This window comes from Nelusetta ayraudi, unplaced genomic scaffold (genome assembly GCF_046127955.1).
Source record: "Nelusetta ayraudi isolate G7.1 ecotype Tasmania unplaced genomic scaffold, CSIRO-AGI_Nayr_v1 ptg000011l, whole genome shotgun sequence".
In the NCBI taxonomy this organism is placed as follows: domain Eukaryota; kingdom Metazoa; phylum Chordata; class Actinopteri; order Tetraodontiformes; family Monacanthidae; genus Nelusetta; species Nelusetta ayraudi.
Window position 1 is genome coordinate 3,236,579 of NW_027466061.1, and position 16,145 is coordinate 3,252,723.

The 16,145-nt window shown below is 42.2% G+C and overlaps 1 protein-coding gene across 20 annotated transcripts in view; it reads right to left on the bottom strand.

The window, feature by feature from the left end:
• dlg2 (discs, large homolog 2 (Drosophila)) overlaps positions 1 to 16,145 on the bottom strand; it is a 122,344-nt gene that overhangs the window by 46,429 nt on the left and 59,770 nt on the right. Inside the window, exon 1 of one of the 20 annotated variants that reach the window (XM_076020060.1) lies at positions 11,803 to 11,987. The exons of the other annotated variants lie outside the window; for them this stretch is intronic. Coding sequence (XP_075876175.1) covers positions 11,803 to 11,886 — 84 coding nt within the window. The 5' untranslated portion in view covers positions 11,887 to 11,987. Of the gene's footprint in view, positions 1 to 11,802; positions 11,988 to 16,145 lie in introns of those variants that run through there. 20 annotated transcript variants of the gene reach the window in all.

Sequence of the window (16,145 nt, forward strand, 5' to 3'; positions counted from 1 at the left end):
AGTTAGCTGTGTTGTCTTGAATGAAAACCTCTTAGAAACAAAGAGGGATTGGAAAAATGAACTCTTCATCTAACATAGATTGGGTTTTCCTGATTTAGAACTGAAAATCAATTTCACTTAAAAGCAGCTTGACTTCTTTTTGCATGAAAGGATGCTGAAAAAAGGAATCTCTGCATTTAAAGGCGATTTGATCACCACGACGCAGCCTTCAACAGTCTCCGATAGAAAGCAGACAATTCCATCTGATCGCCACACCAACAATCAAAGAGATGGGCGCACATTTGTCTGTGAAGTATTGTCAAGATCCTCCTCCTAATGCCAGATTGAAACCATGAGAATCATGGGAGCCTGCCAGCGTCCAGGTTGCCGTGCCAGCCAAATCCCGGCGGCGACGACGACAAGGACAGGAGCCACTGGCAGCAGCCGACTGGTGGCTGGATGTTCGAGCAGTGCCACAGGCAACACAATCAAATTTGTAGCAGAGCAAGGGAACGCAGCTCTGGACTTCACCAGCATGACTGTAAGGCGTCATGGTTTCGTTACTTTACTATAATTAATTATAGGGACACTCCCCCACTGGTCATTTTTAATGTCACCCTCCATTCAAAAGAAACTGATGTTGGCAGAGAGTCTTCCTTGTTATTAGGAGACTGCAAAATCCCCACCTATCTTTCCCCATACCATGACCTCCCTCCATATCTTTAATCACATTAAGATCAATTGTGAAAAAAAAGGGAAAAAGTCGATTCCTGCAACAAAGCTCTTTATCAGTTGAAAGGATTTTGTCGTGTGTGATTGTGTCAACTGAGCCTAGTGTCCATGCCACCGAAAACACACAATGAAGAAGGGGTAAAGATAGCTCACCCACCCACTTTTTGCTTTTAATAGTCATTAAGAAATCTCTTGCTTTTTGGGTGTTTGCATGTTTGGATGTTTGAAAGAGCGTGCTGTTTATTTTCTTAAGAGCAGTGAGATGTTCCCGCTAAGGTAAATACAAGCCCTTGACCTCCGTGATCACCGATTCGTTTTTTTTTCCGGTCTTCAAAATGTAGTAATTTCAGTATTCAGAGAAATTTCCAAGTGACTCAGAATGTTCGAACCATTTATACAATTTGTACTGCATTTTTTCTTTCAAGGAAGAAAGCAAAAGGAAATCACTCACTGTCCACTGATCTTGAGTTCTACTGTGACATGGATGATAAAAAGCGAGACACGCAGAGCCTCCAAAGAAGTTGGACAACCTTCCCAAGCTATCAAACGCGCCATTGATTGGTGGTGTGACGGCTCTCTTAATTGCATCATCTAAACTCCAGAACATGAGAACTACAACTCATTCCAACGCACTGTCCTGTCAGCCCACTCTGAAAACCCCTCACTGGGTTCCTGTTTGCGGATGGAATCAATAAGAACTTTGCCAAAAGCCTTTCGTAACCGAACTCTCTCTGACCTCTGTCGCTTCACTCCTCTGATCCATGTGTCCGCCCAAACCTACCATCCAAGACAAAAACACACTTGTCCCCTCCTGCTGCAGCTCGAGACAGGAAATATCACTGGCTGGCAACAAACTATCTAGGCTTAACACATTATGTAAAACTTTGATTCAGCATCCTGGGCTGCGGTATGTCTGAGTTATGTTTTGTTTGTTACCCCCCCTCACAGATATTTTTACTTAAATGTAGAATGTCACTATAATCCATAAAATATGTGATTTTTAAAGGTAATTATTCAAAAATATTCTAATTACAATAACAGGCCCTGTGGTCTAATGCACACTGTTGGAGTGCATTGTGTTTTTGCTGCAGAGAAATTCTGCCTGTAAAAGTGATGGATGGATGTGATGGAGTTGAAGTCTCTGATGTGACTTGCAAGTTAATGGGGCAACTCATATCCGGAAGTGAGCTACCAAAAGTAAAAAAAAAGTACAAAAAGAAGAAGAAATAAAAAAAAGAAATCTTACTGGTGTCATACAGGCCTTATTAAAGTATGAATAGCTGTTGCATTATAGCAACACCTCATTAGTTGCAAGTGCAGTTACTGATACGTTCTCATCAAATTTGGTTCCAGCCTTTGAGTGCGCCTCAATGGTGCTTTATTGATATCCTTTCCCATGGGGAAAAGAACAAGGCATTTGTTTAAGCACAAAGCAAAAATCCAGAGTTCTTCAGCGGGCTGAAGAACTCCCCCCCCCCCTTTTTTTTTTTTTTTTACTTTTTTTTAAATTATTCACTGCTGCACTAGTCAAGGATACTAGACTCCTACTCCCTCCCACACTCTAAAGACATGCACACTCGGCTAAATGGCAACTCTAAATTGTTTGGATTTGACTGTAAGTGCAACTGCTTGTCCATCTCCAATGTCGCTCTAAAATGCAGTTTTACCTCATTAGAGATTAGAATCATTAATCACTCAGAACTGAGACCACAGCCTTGAATTACCCTGCAACTGTATAAAGTGTAATGATCTTAACGTCTCAATTATCGCGATAATGCCATTAAAATGCAATTAGATTTTTTTGTAATGAAGCTGAATCTTTGTCATAGTTTTATTTAAATCACTATGAATTGAAATAGAAATAACTGACATGTAAAACATAAACCCATCGCACCGTAGCACTGGAAGCAAGTTGAGTTGCTAAGCAAAATCTGCTAAAACATGCAAAAAAATCAACCAAATTAAAAGTGTGCAATGAAAGTATAGACACTAAGACTATGTAATCATGTTAATATAATCCAGCCATTGAGTTTTCTAACCTGTGACTCGGAATCAACGGCACTATGCCTCTTCTTCAGCTTGTCTGTTAGGGTCTGCTTCCATTTGCAGACAGTAACTAGTGAGGGCCATTTCACAGGGCTCAAATTGAGATTGAGCCCCATACTTAGGCTCCCCAGGTCTGGCGCCCAGCCACGCAGGACTTCCATGGACAGTCTTTTCTTGAGCGTCCCGAGGCCCTCGGAATGCGGTGGGGACAGCAGGTTTGGGACACTTCCTCCATGGAGAGTGTATCTCAGGGATGAGTTGCTCATCATGCCATCCCACCGTTGCTTCCTTATATAGCTCATGATCAGCCTTCTTATGTGTGGCCAAATGGACGGACCATTAGATGTCTATTGAAAAAATGAATCCGGAGGACGTTAAATGTTCTGTCATTTCCCAAGGTATCTTTAGAAGTTGGATAATCCACGGATCAGCAACAATTCCGGACACCAGCATATCCCGTTTTGGTACCGACTTGCCGAACATCCATTGGAAGTGAACGCTCCACTCCTTTGGCCAGCTGCTTTTAGGTGTGCATTCTTTACATTCAACAATAGATGTCGTAGAGCTGTTAAGGACAGATGGGTGTTTTCGCCCCAGGGGCCTCTAAGTGAGGGGAAACACTTGCGACACATACTCAATATATCTGATTGGGTGAGAGCTGCTGGCTGGGCCACAGACGTGTATCCGATTGGATTAGGCAGGGAAGAGTGCATGGTGCTGGAGCCCACTGATATAAATCACATGGAGCCATAATTAATGCCTGAGGGAAGTCAAGCTCTGTCAGAAAGCCAAAACTAGATTAGAGTCGGATCAATGGACCACGTCAGGAATATAGGCGGAGCAACACTGGCCCAAGCCAAATGCGCCAAAGCGGGCAGGCGGGCGGGTGGGCGGGTGCGTGCGCACACACATCCACACACACACACACACACACACTCTCTTATGAGCAAAAACACTGAGTAATAATAACAGCACTGCAGTCAAAGGTAAATTGAGAGAAACACCAGCGGGGGTTTGCAACCTGGCCTCATGTTCTTCATCTAAATAGAAGCCCAAACCAAATCACAATGATTCACACAGATGCGTCTTTCAGAATAAACTGGTCAAAACTAAATTTGATGGATTTTAGGAGTTGATAGGACCATATAACGCTGTTACAACCAGTTACAATCTCCGTATGCCCTCAAATACTGCGTATATATATTTGAGATGGGGCAAAATTCTGTTCAAGGCCATAATACAGCGATTAGGAGAGATAACTGTGAATTATCTGGAGGCACAAATTCCTCCAACCTAAACAGCTCGGATGAGATCTGCATCTGGAAGTTTTGTCTCCACGTGGGAACGTGCAAAAAAAAAAAAAAGAACTCAGGAAGCCCTACGATGGCCCGCCAAGTTTTGTTGTCAATCTTCATCTGCAGCTTTCAAAAGTCAGAGGTGGTTACAACAGCCACTACAAGCACTGCCATCGTAAAAGCGTCCAAACTGTTCTCGCCGTCTCTCATCTCACTCACTGAGAGTGAGTCATCTTAAAGCCGTTGATTACCAAAAAAAACCCAACAACAAGTGTGATTGTTGATGATACATCACCATATTGCGAATCAATCTTATTATTTGTTTATAAATTGAAACTCATTTGCCATTTTAGATATAAATATATACATATATAAACATCTCTCAACCACGACATGACATTCCATACCGGCACTGGCTCTTTAAACAGAACGTGCTGTGAATTGCATCCACTGTCTTGACACTGAGTGAAAATCCTCAGAATGGAGTGTCTTCAACCTTTTGCTCCAATCCTCTGTGATTGAGGCAATCAAAGGGAAGTAGTTTGGGCAGAGAGGAGCCAGATGAGGGCTTTCACTTCGCCTACCTGCCCGTCTACCCTTTATCTTCCCTCACGATTTTTGCTGCCAGTCGTTTTTTTTTTCTTTCTTTTTCCGCTGGGCAATGTATGACCTCAACAATGGCCTCCTCTCACGCTCGCAGCCCCAAACCACCTTCCTCCCACGCACGGGCCTCTCGTGTGTCCACTTCATTTTCTCTCTGCATGTCTTCCAACGGACTGGGTGGGTGTGTAGATGCGAGAACAATCGCAGCTGCAAGACGAAGACATCACGTGCACGTGCACAAACCTCCGCACGCACGCACACATACAATACTTAAGTGTACTAAGTGTATTGTCTCACCAGCCAACTGAAATGAACAGCATCGGTAATTAACAAAATATTTTTTTTGTTTCTGTAATGTTGAATACAGAAGGATGAGGATTTGTTTTACTGTACAAAAAAATGAAAATCCATCCATCCATTTTCAAGACCCAATTATTCTAAGCTCAGGAACAAGCGGGTCTTGAAAATGGATGGATGGAAAAAATGTAAATGAGATGTAAAAATGACATCCCTGTACATACAGTTTATTTAGTGAGTGTCTAATGTAATGGTTGATTAATTTCTGATTTATCATGGAAGCCCAGAGAGGTGGCACAAATTCAGGAACAAAAAGGTTCCATTGAAGAGACCATGTGGTGATGCCAATTTGACATTAGTCAAAATAATAATAATAATGATAATAATAATGTTTTTTATTTATAAAGTGCTTTTACAGGTGCTCAGAGTCGCTTTACAGGTAAAATAACAATAGAAACAATGCGAGAGACTAAAAAATTAAAAACGATTAAAATAGATGTAACACAAGAATAAAATGCTTGGTTATGGCAAGGGGTGAGAGGAGGTTTGCATCAGCTGAGCGAAGGGGACGGTTTGGAGTGTGACGGACAATGAGGTCAGACATGTAGGGAGGGGCCACGTTGTGGAGTGACTAGAAGGTGAGGAGGAGGATCTTGAATTGGATACGGTGGGCAACAGGAAGCCAGTGGATTTGGTGGAGGACGGGGGTGATGTGGTCGTAGGGGCGGGAACCGGTGAGAAGTCTGGCGGCGGAGTTCTGGATGTATTGAAGTTTGTTGAGGGTGGAGGATGGGCGGCCGTAGAAAAGGCTGTTGCAGTAGTCCAGTCGGGTGGTGATGAAGGCATGTGTGAGGGTTTCAGCAGCAGAGGCAGTGAGGAAGGGACGGAGTCTGGCGATGTTTTTCAGGTGAAAGAAGGCGGAGCGGGCAAGTTGGGAGATATGGTGGTCGAAGGTGAGGTTGCGGTCGAGGTGGATTCAGAGGTTGCGGACAAGTGATGATGGGGTTATATGGGATTTGTCGATGCTGATGGTGATGTCAGAGGTGGATTTAGTGAGGGATTTGGGACCAATGATTATGAGATCTGATTTATCACTGTTGAGTTTGAGGAAGTTGTGATGCATCCAGGTTTTTATTGCGTTGAGGCAGGAGGTGACGATGGTCATGGTGGTGGAGGAGATGGAGTGGGTGGAGATATATAATTGAATGTCGTCGGCGTAACAGTGGAAGTTGAGTCCATGTCGTCGGATGATATGGCCCGGGGGAGGAGGTAGAGGGTGAAAAGTAGGGGACCAGTAAAAAATAAGTAAATTATTTCATTTTTAGTTAATAATAAGTAAATTATTAACAAGCACATTTTTAGTTTTGAACCAGTTATTGTTTTATTATTTGGTCTCTCGTTTTTTATGCTGTTTCTTTCAGAAAGAAACAGTGTTGATCACTTTATATGCAAATATATTTCAGAAGACAAAAAGTACAAAAAGCCCATCATCATACTGGGCCAACCGTCTTTGTCCCTGTGTCCTCCAGGTGTTTGACACAAGCCCTCTCAGAAAAGCCACTCGGCTTTCATGCTGCTGGAGTACACGTCCATTATTGAGAGAAGCCGGCTCCCCCGTACAGCAAATGGCTGCTTTGCCACCAGCGCATCATAAAAGGTAACAACCGCCAGGGAGTGAGCGCAGGGCCAGCGAAAGAGGAGGGACAGGACGCAAGAGAGGTCCCGGACAAAGTAAATTAGTCCATTAAAATATGGATAACAACCCGACCCAGAGCAGACGGTGAAACACAACAGAAGAACGCAGTGGGTTTCATCTTTTGCATTCTGCAAACAAAACCAAAGGCCAGTCGTACAGGAGCTTTGCATACTGTGGGCAAATGACAGCGACAACAACAAAAAAGGCAGAATAATGAAATGAAAAGCCCATTTCAAACAATATGTTGCACCCTTTTTTTTTTAAACAAATAATAAAGTCACAACAGCAGGCTGGCAGAGAATGCAGTATCAACTGTATCCTGTTTGATAAGAACAGGATGGTTTCTGAATGAGTGTTTCTTAACTAGTGTGTTGCGACCCAAAAGTGGGAGCTGTTTTGATTAGTCCGAGAGAGATGGCCCATCATATTGGGCATTCATTTAGCAGGACACACAATTCAATTCAATTCAATCATTTCAATAATTAACTGACTAGACATGACAGAAATTAGGCTAGTGGTTTTATTTTTGTGGATTAAATTCCAGTGTTGTGGTATAAATTTGGGTTGCGACTTCACAATTAGGAAAAAAAAATGTGGATCCTGAGACTCAATCAGTTGAGAAGCACTGTTCTAAATGAGACGACATTGGTGGAACACCGACTGTTAACATGTCCCAGTGTGTCACAGTGCCAAGGACGCAGGAGCTCCTCAGGCTTTCGACGAAATTGCCACCGCTACGACACTTAAAGTCGTCTACTTTATATTCAAAGATTAGATTTCCCCCAGCTGTACGAGCAGTGTCAGCAGTTTGTTTACACAAAGAGCTTTTCTCAGCAGATTACAGAAATGCCTGCTTAAAAAAAATAGAAAAAAAGGGAAGAGGACAGAGCGAGGGTTTAAATGCAGCAGGATGCGTAACGGTTCGGTTAGCACGACTTCCTGGAGAATATGAATATTCACCTCGTCTGAGCCAGATCAGCTGCTTTAGAGAGGAATAAAGCCAGTGCGCACGGAGGAGCTAATTAAAATCGAGACATCAGCGTGAGGGGAATGGAGTTGTCTGTTCTGCTTGTTATATGCGGTGCAGTCACCTAAAAAAAAGGTTGAGAAATGATTGCGTGATTCAGGTTCTGCTGCGGCTTCATCAAAATGCCTCTACTGAAAGTTTGCCTCCTTTTTGTTTTTGCACAGTTGGCGCCCTTGAATGTGACTCATTTCTACATTGTATGATAATGTTATACGCCCCTGGATGCTGTTTGGAAAATTTGCTCATGGAATAAAGTGTCTGCTCCATGGAACATCTTTTTTCAAAAAAGTATTTTGTTTTAAAGCTACTCAAAGTTTTTCTCAAAGTTTCAATTTAGGTGAAACATTTCCCTTTATAAACTTATCATACAAATTTACCCGCAGAAATTACATAAAAACAACCTATTTTAATTTCTGCGACTCCACATTATTAAAAAACCCAACTCTTTATTTGTCTTCTACTTTGCTGTTTTTTTTTTTTTTTGTTTTTTTTTTAGGTTCGAGCATGTAATCACTATATCTCTACCAGCAGACAGCGATTCAACAGCTGTCAGGGTTGCTGTGATCCTGGCTAAGTCCACTAAAATAAAGCAGAGCTTGCTCTGAGGACAGCTGTGGGGACAGATTAATTTGTGCCGTTCAGAGAGCCAGCGATGATCCGAAGTGGTGAGCCAGGTACAGCTACGCGCACATGGAAAGGAAACGAGAGGAAAGAGACGGTGTTGGGCCCAAATGGTGAAATGATACATGAATATATTTAGCAAAGAAATGAGCATGTGTCGACCACGTGGCTGAACAGTGGTGTCAGTTTGAGAAAAATCCCCGCTCCTTATCATTATTATTATTATTTAAGATTTTGAACTGATATAGAGCCAAAATGGATAAATAAGACAAATAAAGACAAATACCGTACCGATAGAATAAAAAAAATTGTAAAAGATTGATGATTGTTTAAAATGTGAGTGAAGTACACAATTAAGATATACTGTAGGTCCATCCTCAGCTTTGACGTAAGATTTTCTGAAAATAACATTACTGAGGGTGCATATAGTGCAGTTAGTCACAGACTGACATAAAGAGTGAAGAAAATATTTCCCCCACAGCAGACACTCCCTCTACCTGGTTGCAGAGAGTGCATCATTTCCCACTGCAGGCCTGCATTAATTTCCCCCGAGCCACATTATTTGTCTGGTCTTTGGTTCTTTACTCATGACTTACCCTTCAGTTATGAGCCTGAAGCACTTTTTAGGGCAGACATCATAGTGCAGCCTTAGCAAGTCAGGCAAAACACATCCTTTGTTTTAAAGCGGCGGGTGACTCATATCCTACCTCACCAGCACCGCTTCGCACATCGCTGACCGTGATATAAGCTGATATCAGGGCTCCAATTTTAGATGTGGCACTTCAATTCCCAATTTTTTTGCCCTTTGAGCTGCCCTTTGGTTACCCAAATGTTAAATGACACAAAGTGTGACAAAGATTGCAAGTGAGAGAGCAATGGTCCACTCCCACCCGTGAACCATTCCTTTGAGTGTCTTGGCAATTTCATTTGCACGCATTGCGCCGCTGATTATTTTTCAAAATAAATCTGCCGTAAGAGTCCAGTACAAAAGCATCAATCTTCAGTAAAAAATTTGACTCTTCCGATCATTAATAAATAAAAGCTGTTTCCTGTGTGGGGGTGACATGTGGTTGAAAGGATGGTGCAGCGAGAGTGTAATTGAAAAAGGGCTTCCTATCTAATTCCTAATCTAATTTGATCTTAAAGCACCACTGCACAGGCTTGTTTTGCTACAGCTGAGGCATTTTAAACACAAAAGAAAAATAAGCGTGGACAGGAAATCTGTCGCCCTGTCAAAGGAAAGGAATCTAAAAGAAATATTACTGATGCAGCAGTGAGGACTGGGCAACAACAAGCCATTGTACAGATTGTACAGAAAATGGCTTGAAAGTGCAGCTTTTCGGCTTTCTGCCATAATGAATTCAGTTTTAAATCGATACTGTTGAAGCTAGGGATTCTCTTCTGAAACACAGTGGTGCAGTTCATGAACCAGAGAGAGTTTGGTTTATATTGGAAAGACAGAAAGACAGAAAGACAGAAAGAAAGAAAGACAGACAGAATATTATTTATGTTTCCAGCAAACAGCTACTAACTTAGAATGCCTACAAAATGTCAGCCCATGTCAACATTGTGTGCGCTGGACCCTGCACAATTGTTCCAGCACAGTTCAAGTTCCTAAATGCAGACTGACATGCAGACAGGTAAGCGATATTGCAACGCATGTTGTTGTTGCTGCTAAAATAGGATCATATACGCAGGAGGACGACCTCACAGCGAGGAAGTCATTACAAAAATATCATTAACGCGTGCACTGGAGGAATGGTGGGCCGCAGGAATTGTGTAGCGCAGCTGTACGAGTATTTCTACTAATCCTCTTTTGTTTGCAAATTCATCATCTCAATGCATTACGTCCATTAAAGCCTGCCACCCCCCCCCCCACCCCCCCAAGCCCGCTCCTGGAGTTGAAATACAAACACTCTGCCGCAGCACTCAGCCTCCGAACCCCCCCCCCCCCCCCCCCCGAGCGCACACACAATTTGTTGCTAAGCAGCCTGATGCCTTTTGTTCACGTGAACGTGGCCTTGGCAAGCACTCTTCCGCAGGGTCACAGATTGTGTGTGGATGGAGTGTAATCAGCAGGACCAATGCTGCAATTACTTCCCAGTGGAAGCCATGCGATCACAGTGGTGACGACTAGTGGATGACAGTCCCACTGAACGCTCGCAAAGGCGTACTGGCATGCGAAAAGAGCCAATCTTTCCCAATACAGTGTGGTAAGTGTTTGTGAAGCACACGCTTGTGGTGACTTGATGCAAAGGTACCAAAGGCTCTGTCTGCTGCTGTGCATAAGATTTCTTAATCAAACGATTCACTCTGGACTCTTTAAATGAGAATAGAGCCATCATAGCATTCATGGGATAATATGGTTGGGGATCTCTTTAGTGATGTCGATCTAACATGAAATACATTATCAAGCTGTACTTGAGATCCTTAGCACTGTAGTGAAGTGTAAAACTACGCTGAAAAACAAAACTCACTGCACAATTATCATGAATTATATTGGACAAAGGTACATAGACACCAAACCTGTTACTAAAATACAAAGCCTTATTTATTTTTTTCATTAATGGGACAACAGGACCAGACTTATCGGCTTGATATGGGGGATTTCTATGGGGAATTAGCAGGTCATGCTAATTCAATTGAATCAGTAGAAAATCAACATTTGGAAAGAAGTCTCAAAACAAACTAGAATTCCAATGGACAGCCTGTATGTGCAATGTAAATACTGTCAGACCAAAGCGTGACATGTGGATGAGTATAAACACGCAATTAACGGACAGTGTACTACGACTGTACAAAAATGTCTGTATACACACACATACAGACTTTATAATAAAATAATATGTAAAAATGAGACAAACTCTAATGTCATCTGGACATAAAACCCAGCTCAGGGAGACACAGTTTTGGTGAAAAGCCATAACCTTATTTTTTCAATGTTGCGTTAACCGCAGTATTTACAGTAGATGAAAAGTGTCCATAAAAAACAAGCTTGGGGATGATTTTCTTATCTGCCTTCAAGAGAAATACTGTTCTAGGGGTGGGTGAAGAGGAATGGTGCTCAGGGGCAGAGCAGTCAGAATAGGTGAACTGCTGCTGGTGAATGGCTTGAGATAAGTCCAGCTACTGAGTGGTTCCCCAGTCCACAAAGCGGGGGTCAACACACTAGGTAGGCTTGGCTTTTTAATCTTGCAACTGCATGCTCTTATTTCAGTATTCACGCCGGCTGGAGATGTGATTCAGCAAAGTCAGCTTATCTATAACCAGACTGAAAAGCCGAGAGCCAGAGAGAAATTAATCAACAGGTGAACACAAGTACGACTTGAAGCTGCGGAGCAACCAACGAACATCTCGCCGATCAAAAGCCACGCAGCAAACTGCAAATTGTTACATCAGAGGCTGTGTTGGTGTAGCAGACGCGTCCCTAGACGCAGATCAACCATGAAACAGCATTCTTCATGCATTTGGCCAAAGCGGGAAAAGCATGCAAAGTGACAACCCACCTTGTCTTTCAGCATCTTAGCTTTCCGGCTGTTCTGCACAAGTCGTCTCCCTAGCTTCTTGGCGTACCAGATAGAGGCAAACATAACTACAGATGTTGTCTTGTCAGCAGTGACAAGCAGCCCAAACTGTCTCTAGCTGCTGCCCATCTCGACAGAGCACTTCCTATTAGTGCACTGCAGCGCAATGGCAAGAGGACAAAAAAAAAAATAATGCCAAAATAAATAAATAAATAAAACACACGCGTGCGCACGCACATAAACAGATGGGAGGCGGGGAGGGAAGAAGAACCAGATGATGCTGAGGGAAGGAGAGCGTCTCCACGGCAGAGCCAGGTCTCCGTCAGCCACAAAAGCCGTGGGAGGGAGGGAGTGAGGGAGGGGGGGTGGGATGAAAAGGGAGAGATAGGTTGAGGGAGAAAAAGGGAGGAGGGACCAGTTGCTCTCCACGTGGACACACCGTCTCGACAACCAATCGCCTCTTGGCTGTAGCTGGTCGGTAACTCCCAGTTTGCACAGTTGGGGTGGGGTGGGGGCTGGTGTGTGTGTGTGTGTGTGTGTGTGGTTGGGGGGAGGGGGTGAGCGAGTGGCGTGGGAGGCACGCCGTTCTGCCTGAATAGCTGCCGCCCGTCATCCTCACACTGAAGATTATCAGTGGATAAGGAACTAATAACGCTGCATTTAGATAGGAGCGATACACTCCTTTGTACGCTTCCTGCAATAAAGCCCATTTTTAGCTTCTCTCGACTTGAACATGAAAGTTCCTCATGGCAATTAAACCCATTTGCATGCGACGCTGAGTCGAAACGGGCAAGAGAGGAAGGAGCGTTCCACCGGCAGGGTCTCTTTTAATTCGGTGGCCGTCTTCACTGTCACCGCAGCCCATTACTCAGCATTTAAGGAAGACAATATAAACAGGTGCACTTTAAGCAACGCCTCACAGCAAGTCGTACCTTTACGGCGCCTTGAATTGCGATCAGAAAGGCATTTCACTGAGCAGACAAAAGACTGTGGAATGAGCAGCAACATGAGATGTACCGCATGTTTTTCTTCTATTTACCGTCATTAATCCATTCTGTCAACTTCTGTGGAGGAGACCACTAATGTGTCTTGAAACAATTAACAACAATCCTTTAAAAGCCTTGGTTTATCAATAAAAGGCCTGTCTTTTTTAAAGATGATCAACATGTTCCTGCCGTCAGGCAGCACCCAAAGAAAAAACTAACTTTAAACTAACAAAGGAAAACACAGAAAGCCTTCTTACATCCACACTCTTGCTGAACCTGAGAGCCACATGCATTTATATAACAATAATAATGATAACAATACATTTTATTTTTATAGCGCTTTTCAAGAAACTCAAAGACGCTTTACACATTTGCTGCCGTAAAAGTTAAAACAAATGTAAATGCAAATGAATGGAATTACGCGTCATAAGGGTGCATTCGTCACTATAATGCTATAAATTGGCGGTGTTGCACAAGGTTCTGTGTTTGGACACTTTTATTTTTTGAAATACTTTTTTTTGGAATGGCATTAAATAGAAAAGAAATAGAAAATAGAAGAATTCAAAATATTTTATGAAATGCACCACAATGGTAAAAACATGCACTCTGACCAGTCCTCTGTGTGGTTTGATTTAATCATTTTAATTTCCTCAAACATTGCATTTAAATTTGTGATGTGCTCGTTTCACATTCAACCATCATTGGAAACTATGAAAGTAGCAATACAATACCACATAGATCAGTAAACCTGCAAAGACTTTAATGACCAATTATAAACCATACAATACCATGATAATAATCCACACAGGCGGTTATACAGATGCATATTTCAATAGATGCAGAAAAAAACAGATTCAATGCAGATGAGATTAGAAAGGTCAAAACAAAATGCAGTATTTTCAGTTCCATTAAATTTTTTGTCATGGACAGTATAAAATGGAACATGTGTTCAATTAATATACGTCAAATTTAAATAATGACTAGAATACAACCCTCTGTCCAATCCTTTCTCTATGTCTCTCTCATCCATCAGCTTTAAAGCCATTCTGCATTCTGCTTCGGGCCTTCAACTGAAACCTCTCTGATTAATTGAATGACTTGCTTTGCATTCTAATAATTTATCAAAAGAACCGCAGGAAAGACCACAAAGAGGGCCGTTTCAGCCAACATTAGAGTCTGCCTTTGTGGGAAGCTTCTTCCAGACCAGCGTCTTACAATACCACAGGTGCCTCTCCATCATTAAAGAGATGACGTGCTGCAGACTAATTACGGGAAAGATGACACGACACCGCTGAGCGATGATTAAAGATGGAGAGAGGGACGTAGCTTTATCCTTTTCACGTGGAACTGGCTACTTCCACCCGTCGGTCTAATGACAATGGCAATGGCAACTGAGTGCAGTTGATTACGACAATAAACACGTCTCCAGCATTAGCTTCATCTGGCAAAGCAGGTCCAGTGTTCTGTCCTGTAATGTTTAGCTGGGACGGAACACGATTCAATTCCATGTGCTGCAACTGGCTATAATGGTGTGTCAAGCATATTGCAGCATGTCAGCGTTTTTCATTTGGGCATTCTGGCAAGGTTAGTGTTAAAGAAAACAATAAATAATTGAAGTTATTCTTAGATTACTTCAGACTTCATTGCCTGTGGTAACTGACTTAAGGTCAGCACCCAATCAGCATTGTTTTAATTATTAAAGTGTGTAACGGCGCTGATTCCTTCAGAACCTGCTGAGGTAAGGTTATTATATTTGACATTTATCCTGCAATCCCTCGCATTTTATGCAACACCAGTTAATAATTTTTACCTGCGATGATTATTGAAAAGGGTATTTTTTTTTTAAACATACATCTTTCTTTTGTGTAGTTCAAATCGACATGTAAAGAAGAACAACACAAAAAAAAAAATCCAATTTTATGTATCTCAACCATCGCAAGTCTCCCAGATGAATGTAATCTTAAAAACAAAATCGTGGACGTATGTGTGACTAACAATCTTATGAGCACGACCCGCAAAAACAGAAGCTTTAGTATTCTGTTGTAGTCTGGTTGTGTTTTTCTGCCTGTTACTGAGAGCTTGGTGTGTCAAGGTTAGGCAGTCTGCGGTGGCCGGACATTCACAAACTCTTGAGGATTTTGATAGGCTGTCAGCCTTGGCTTGAGGAGCCTTGGCCATCTGGAGCGTAGGGTCCCGGGGTCCCTGGGGTCATATTCAAGTTAAATTTGTGTGCGAGGGGAGACACAACTTTTTGCACATTGTGTTTGTGACACACAAAGATGTGTATGGTGGGGAGGAGAGCGCAGCAGGGATGAGGTCAAGCTCATCAAACCACCCTTGGCCTTGGAAAGGAGGTCACCCGCTTCATTTGCATTCAACGGTTCTCCAAAAACAAGAGGCTCACATTTCGAGAGCCCACGCTTTAGTCGATGCAAAAGATTATTTATGGGTTTGTTTTTTTTGCCAAGAACTAGACAACATAGCAATATACTAAGTTTGACTTCTTCCAAATTGTGCTATGTATAAAATATTAACAATTTATATATATATACATATATATATATATGTACACATATTGGTATTGGTATAGGCTTTATTGTCATTGCAACACGTAAACATGTACAACAAAATATATATGTGCATATATGTATGTGTGTGGGTGTGTATTTGTATTTTTTTGTTCTTTGAGAAATACACATTAAACTAAGGGTCTTTGCTTGGCTGTGCTCGTCAGTGTGAGCTAAATGCATGATGGGATGTATCGCTGGGTTAGTCAGTTAGTTGTACACTACTTTTAGCCAATTCTTTGGGGATACTTTGAGTCCACTATATTATAGGCTGTAATATTTTTCACTAAATATTCATATTGCCATGTAGTGCGAGTAGGGAGTGATTTTGGAAACAGAAAACAGAAAATATACGTCATCATTTCCTGTCTTGCCTAGTCTTCAGTGGTTACCGTCATGCAAGTTTTAAGCACTGCCCTGTAAAAGTGAACCCAAGTAAAAACGCTGCATTCCTGGCAATTTACCGGCTACAAGACAGCGTGAAAGCGGCTGTTCCACTGAAAATTCCAACAATTATACTATTTTTTTGTGACAAGTTACAGGTTCTGGAGTCAAAAAATTACTTAATTCACAACTTATTATTCCAGACCTTGTGTTCTCACTTAGAGGTTTTTCTTCTGCTGGAATAGCAGAAAAAACAATTTGCCGTGTAAATGGTCAAAAAAATACATCAAATTGGCCTATATAGAATCCCACCAGGAGAAAATCATTTTTTGAGTATCCGAAGTGTGTCTGAGTGTCAAAAGTGAGCTCTGGAACTTTCGCATGGATG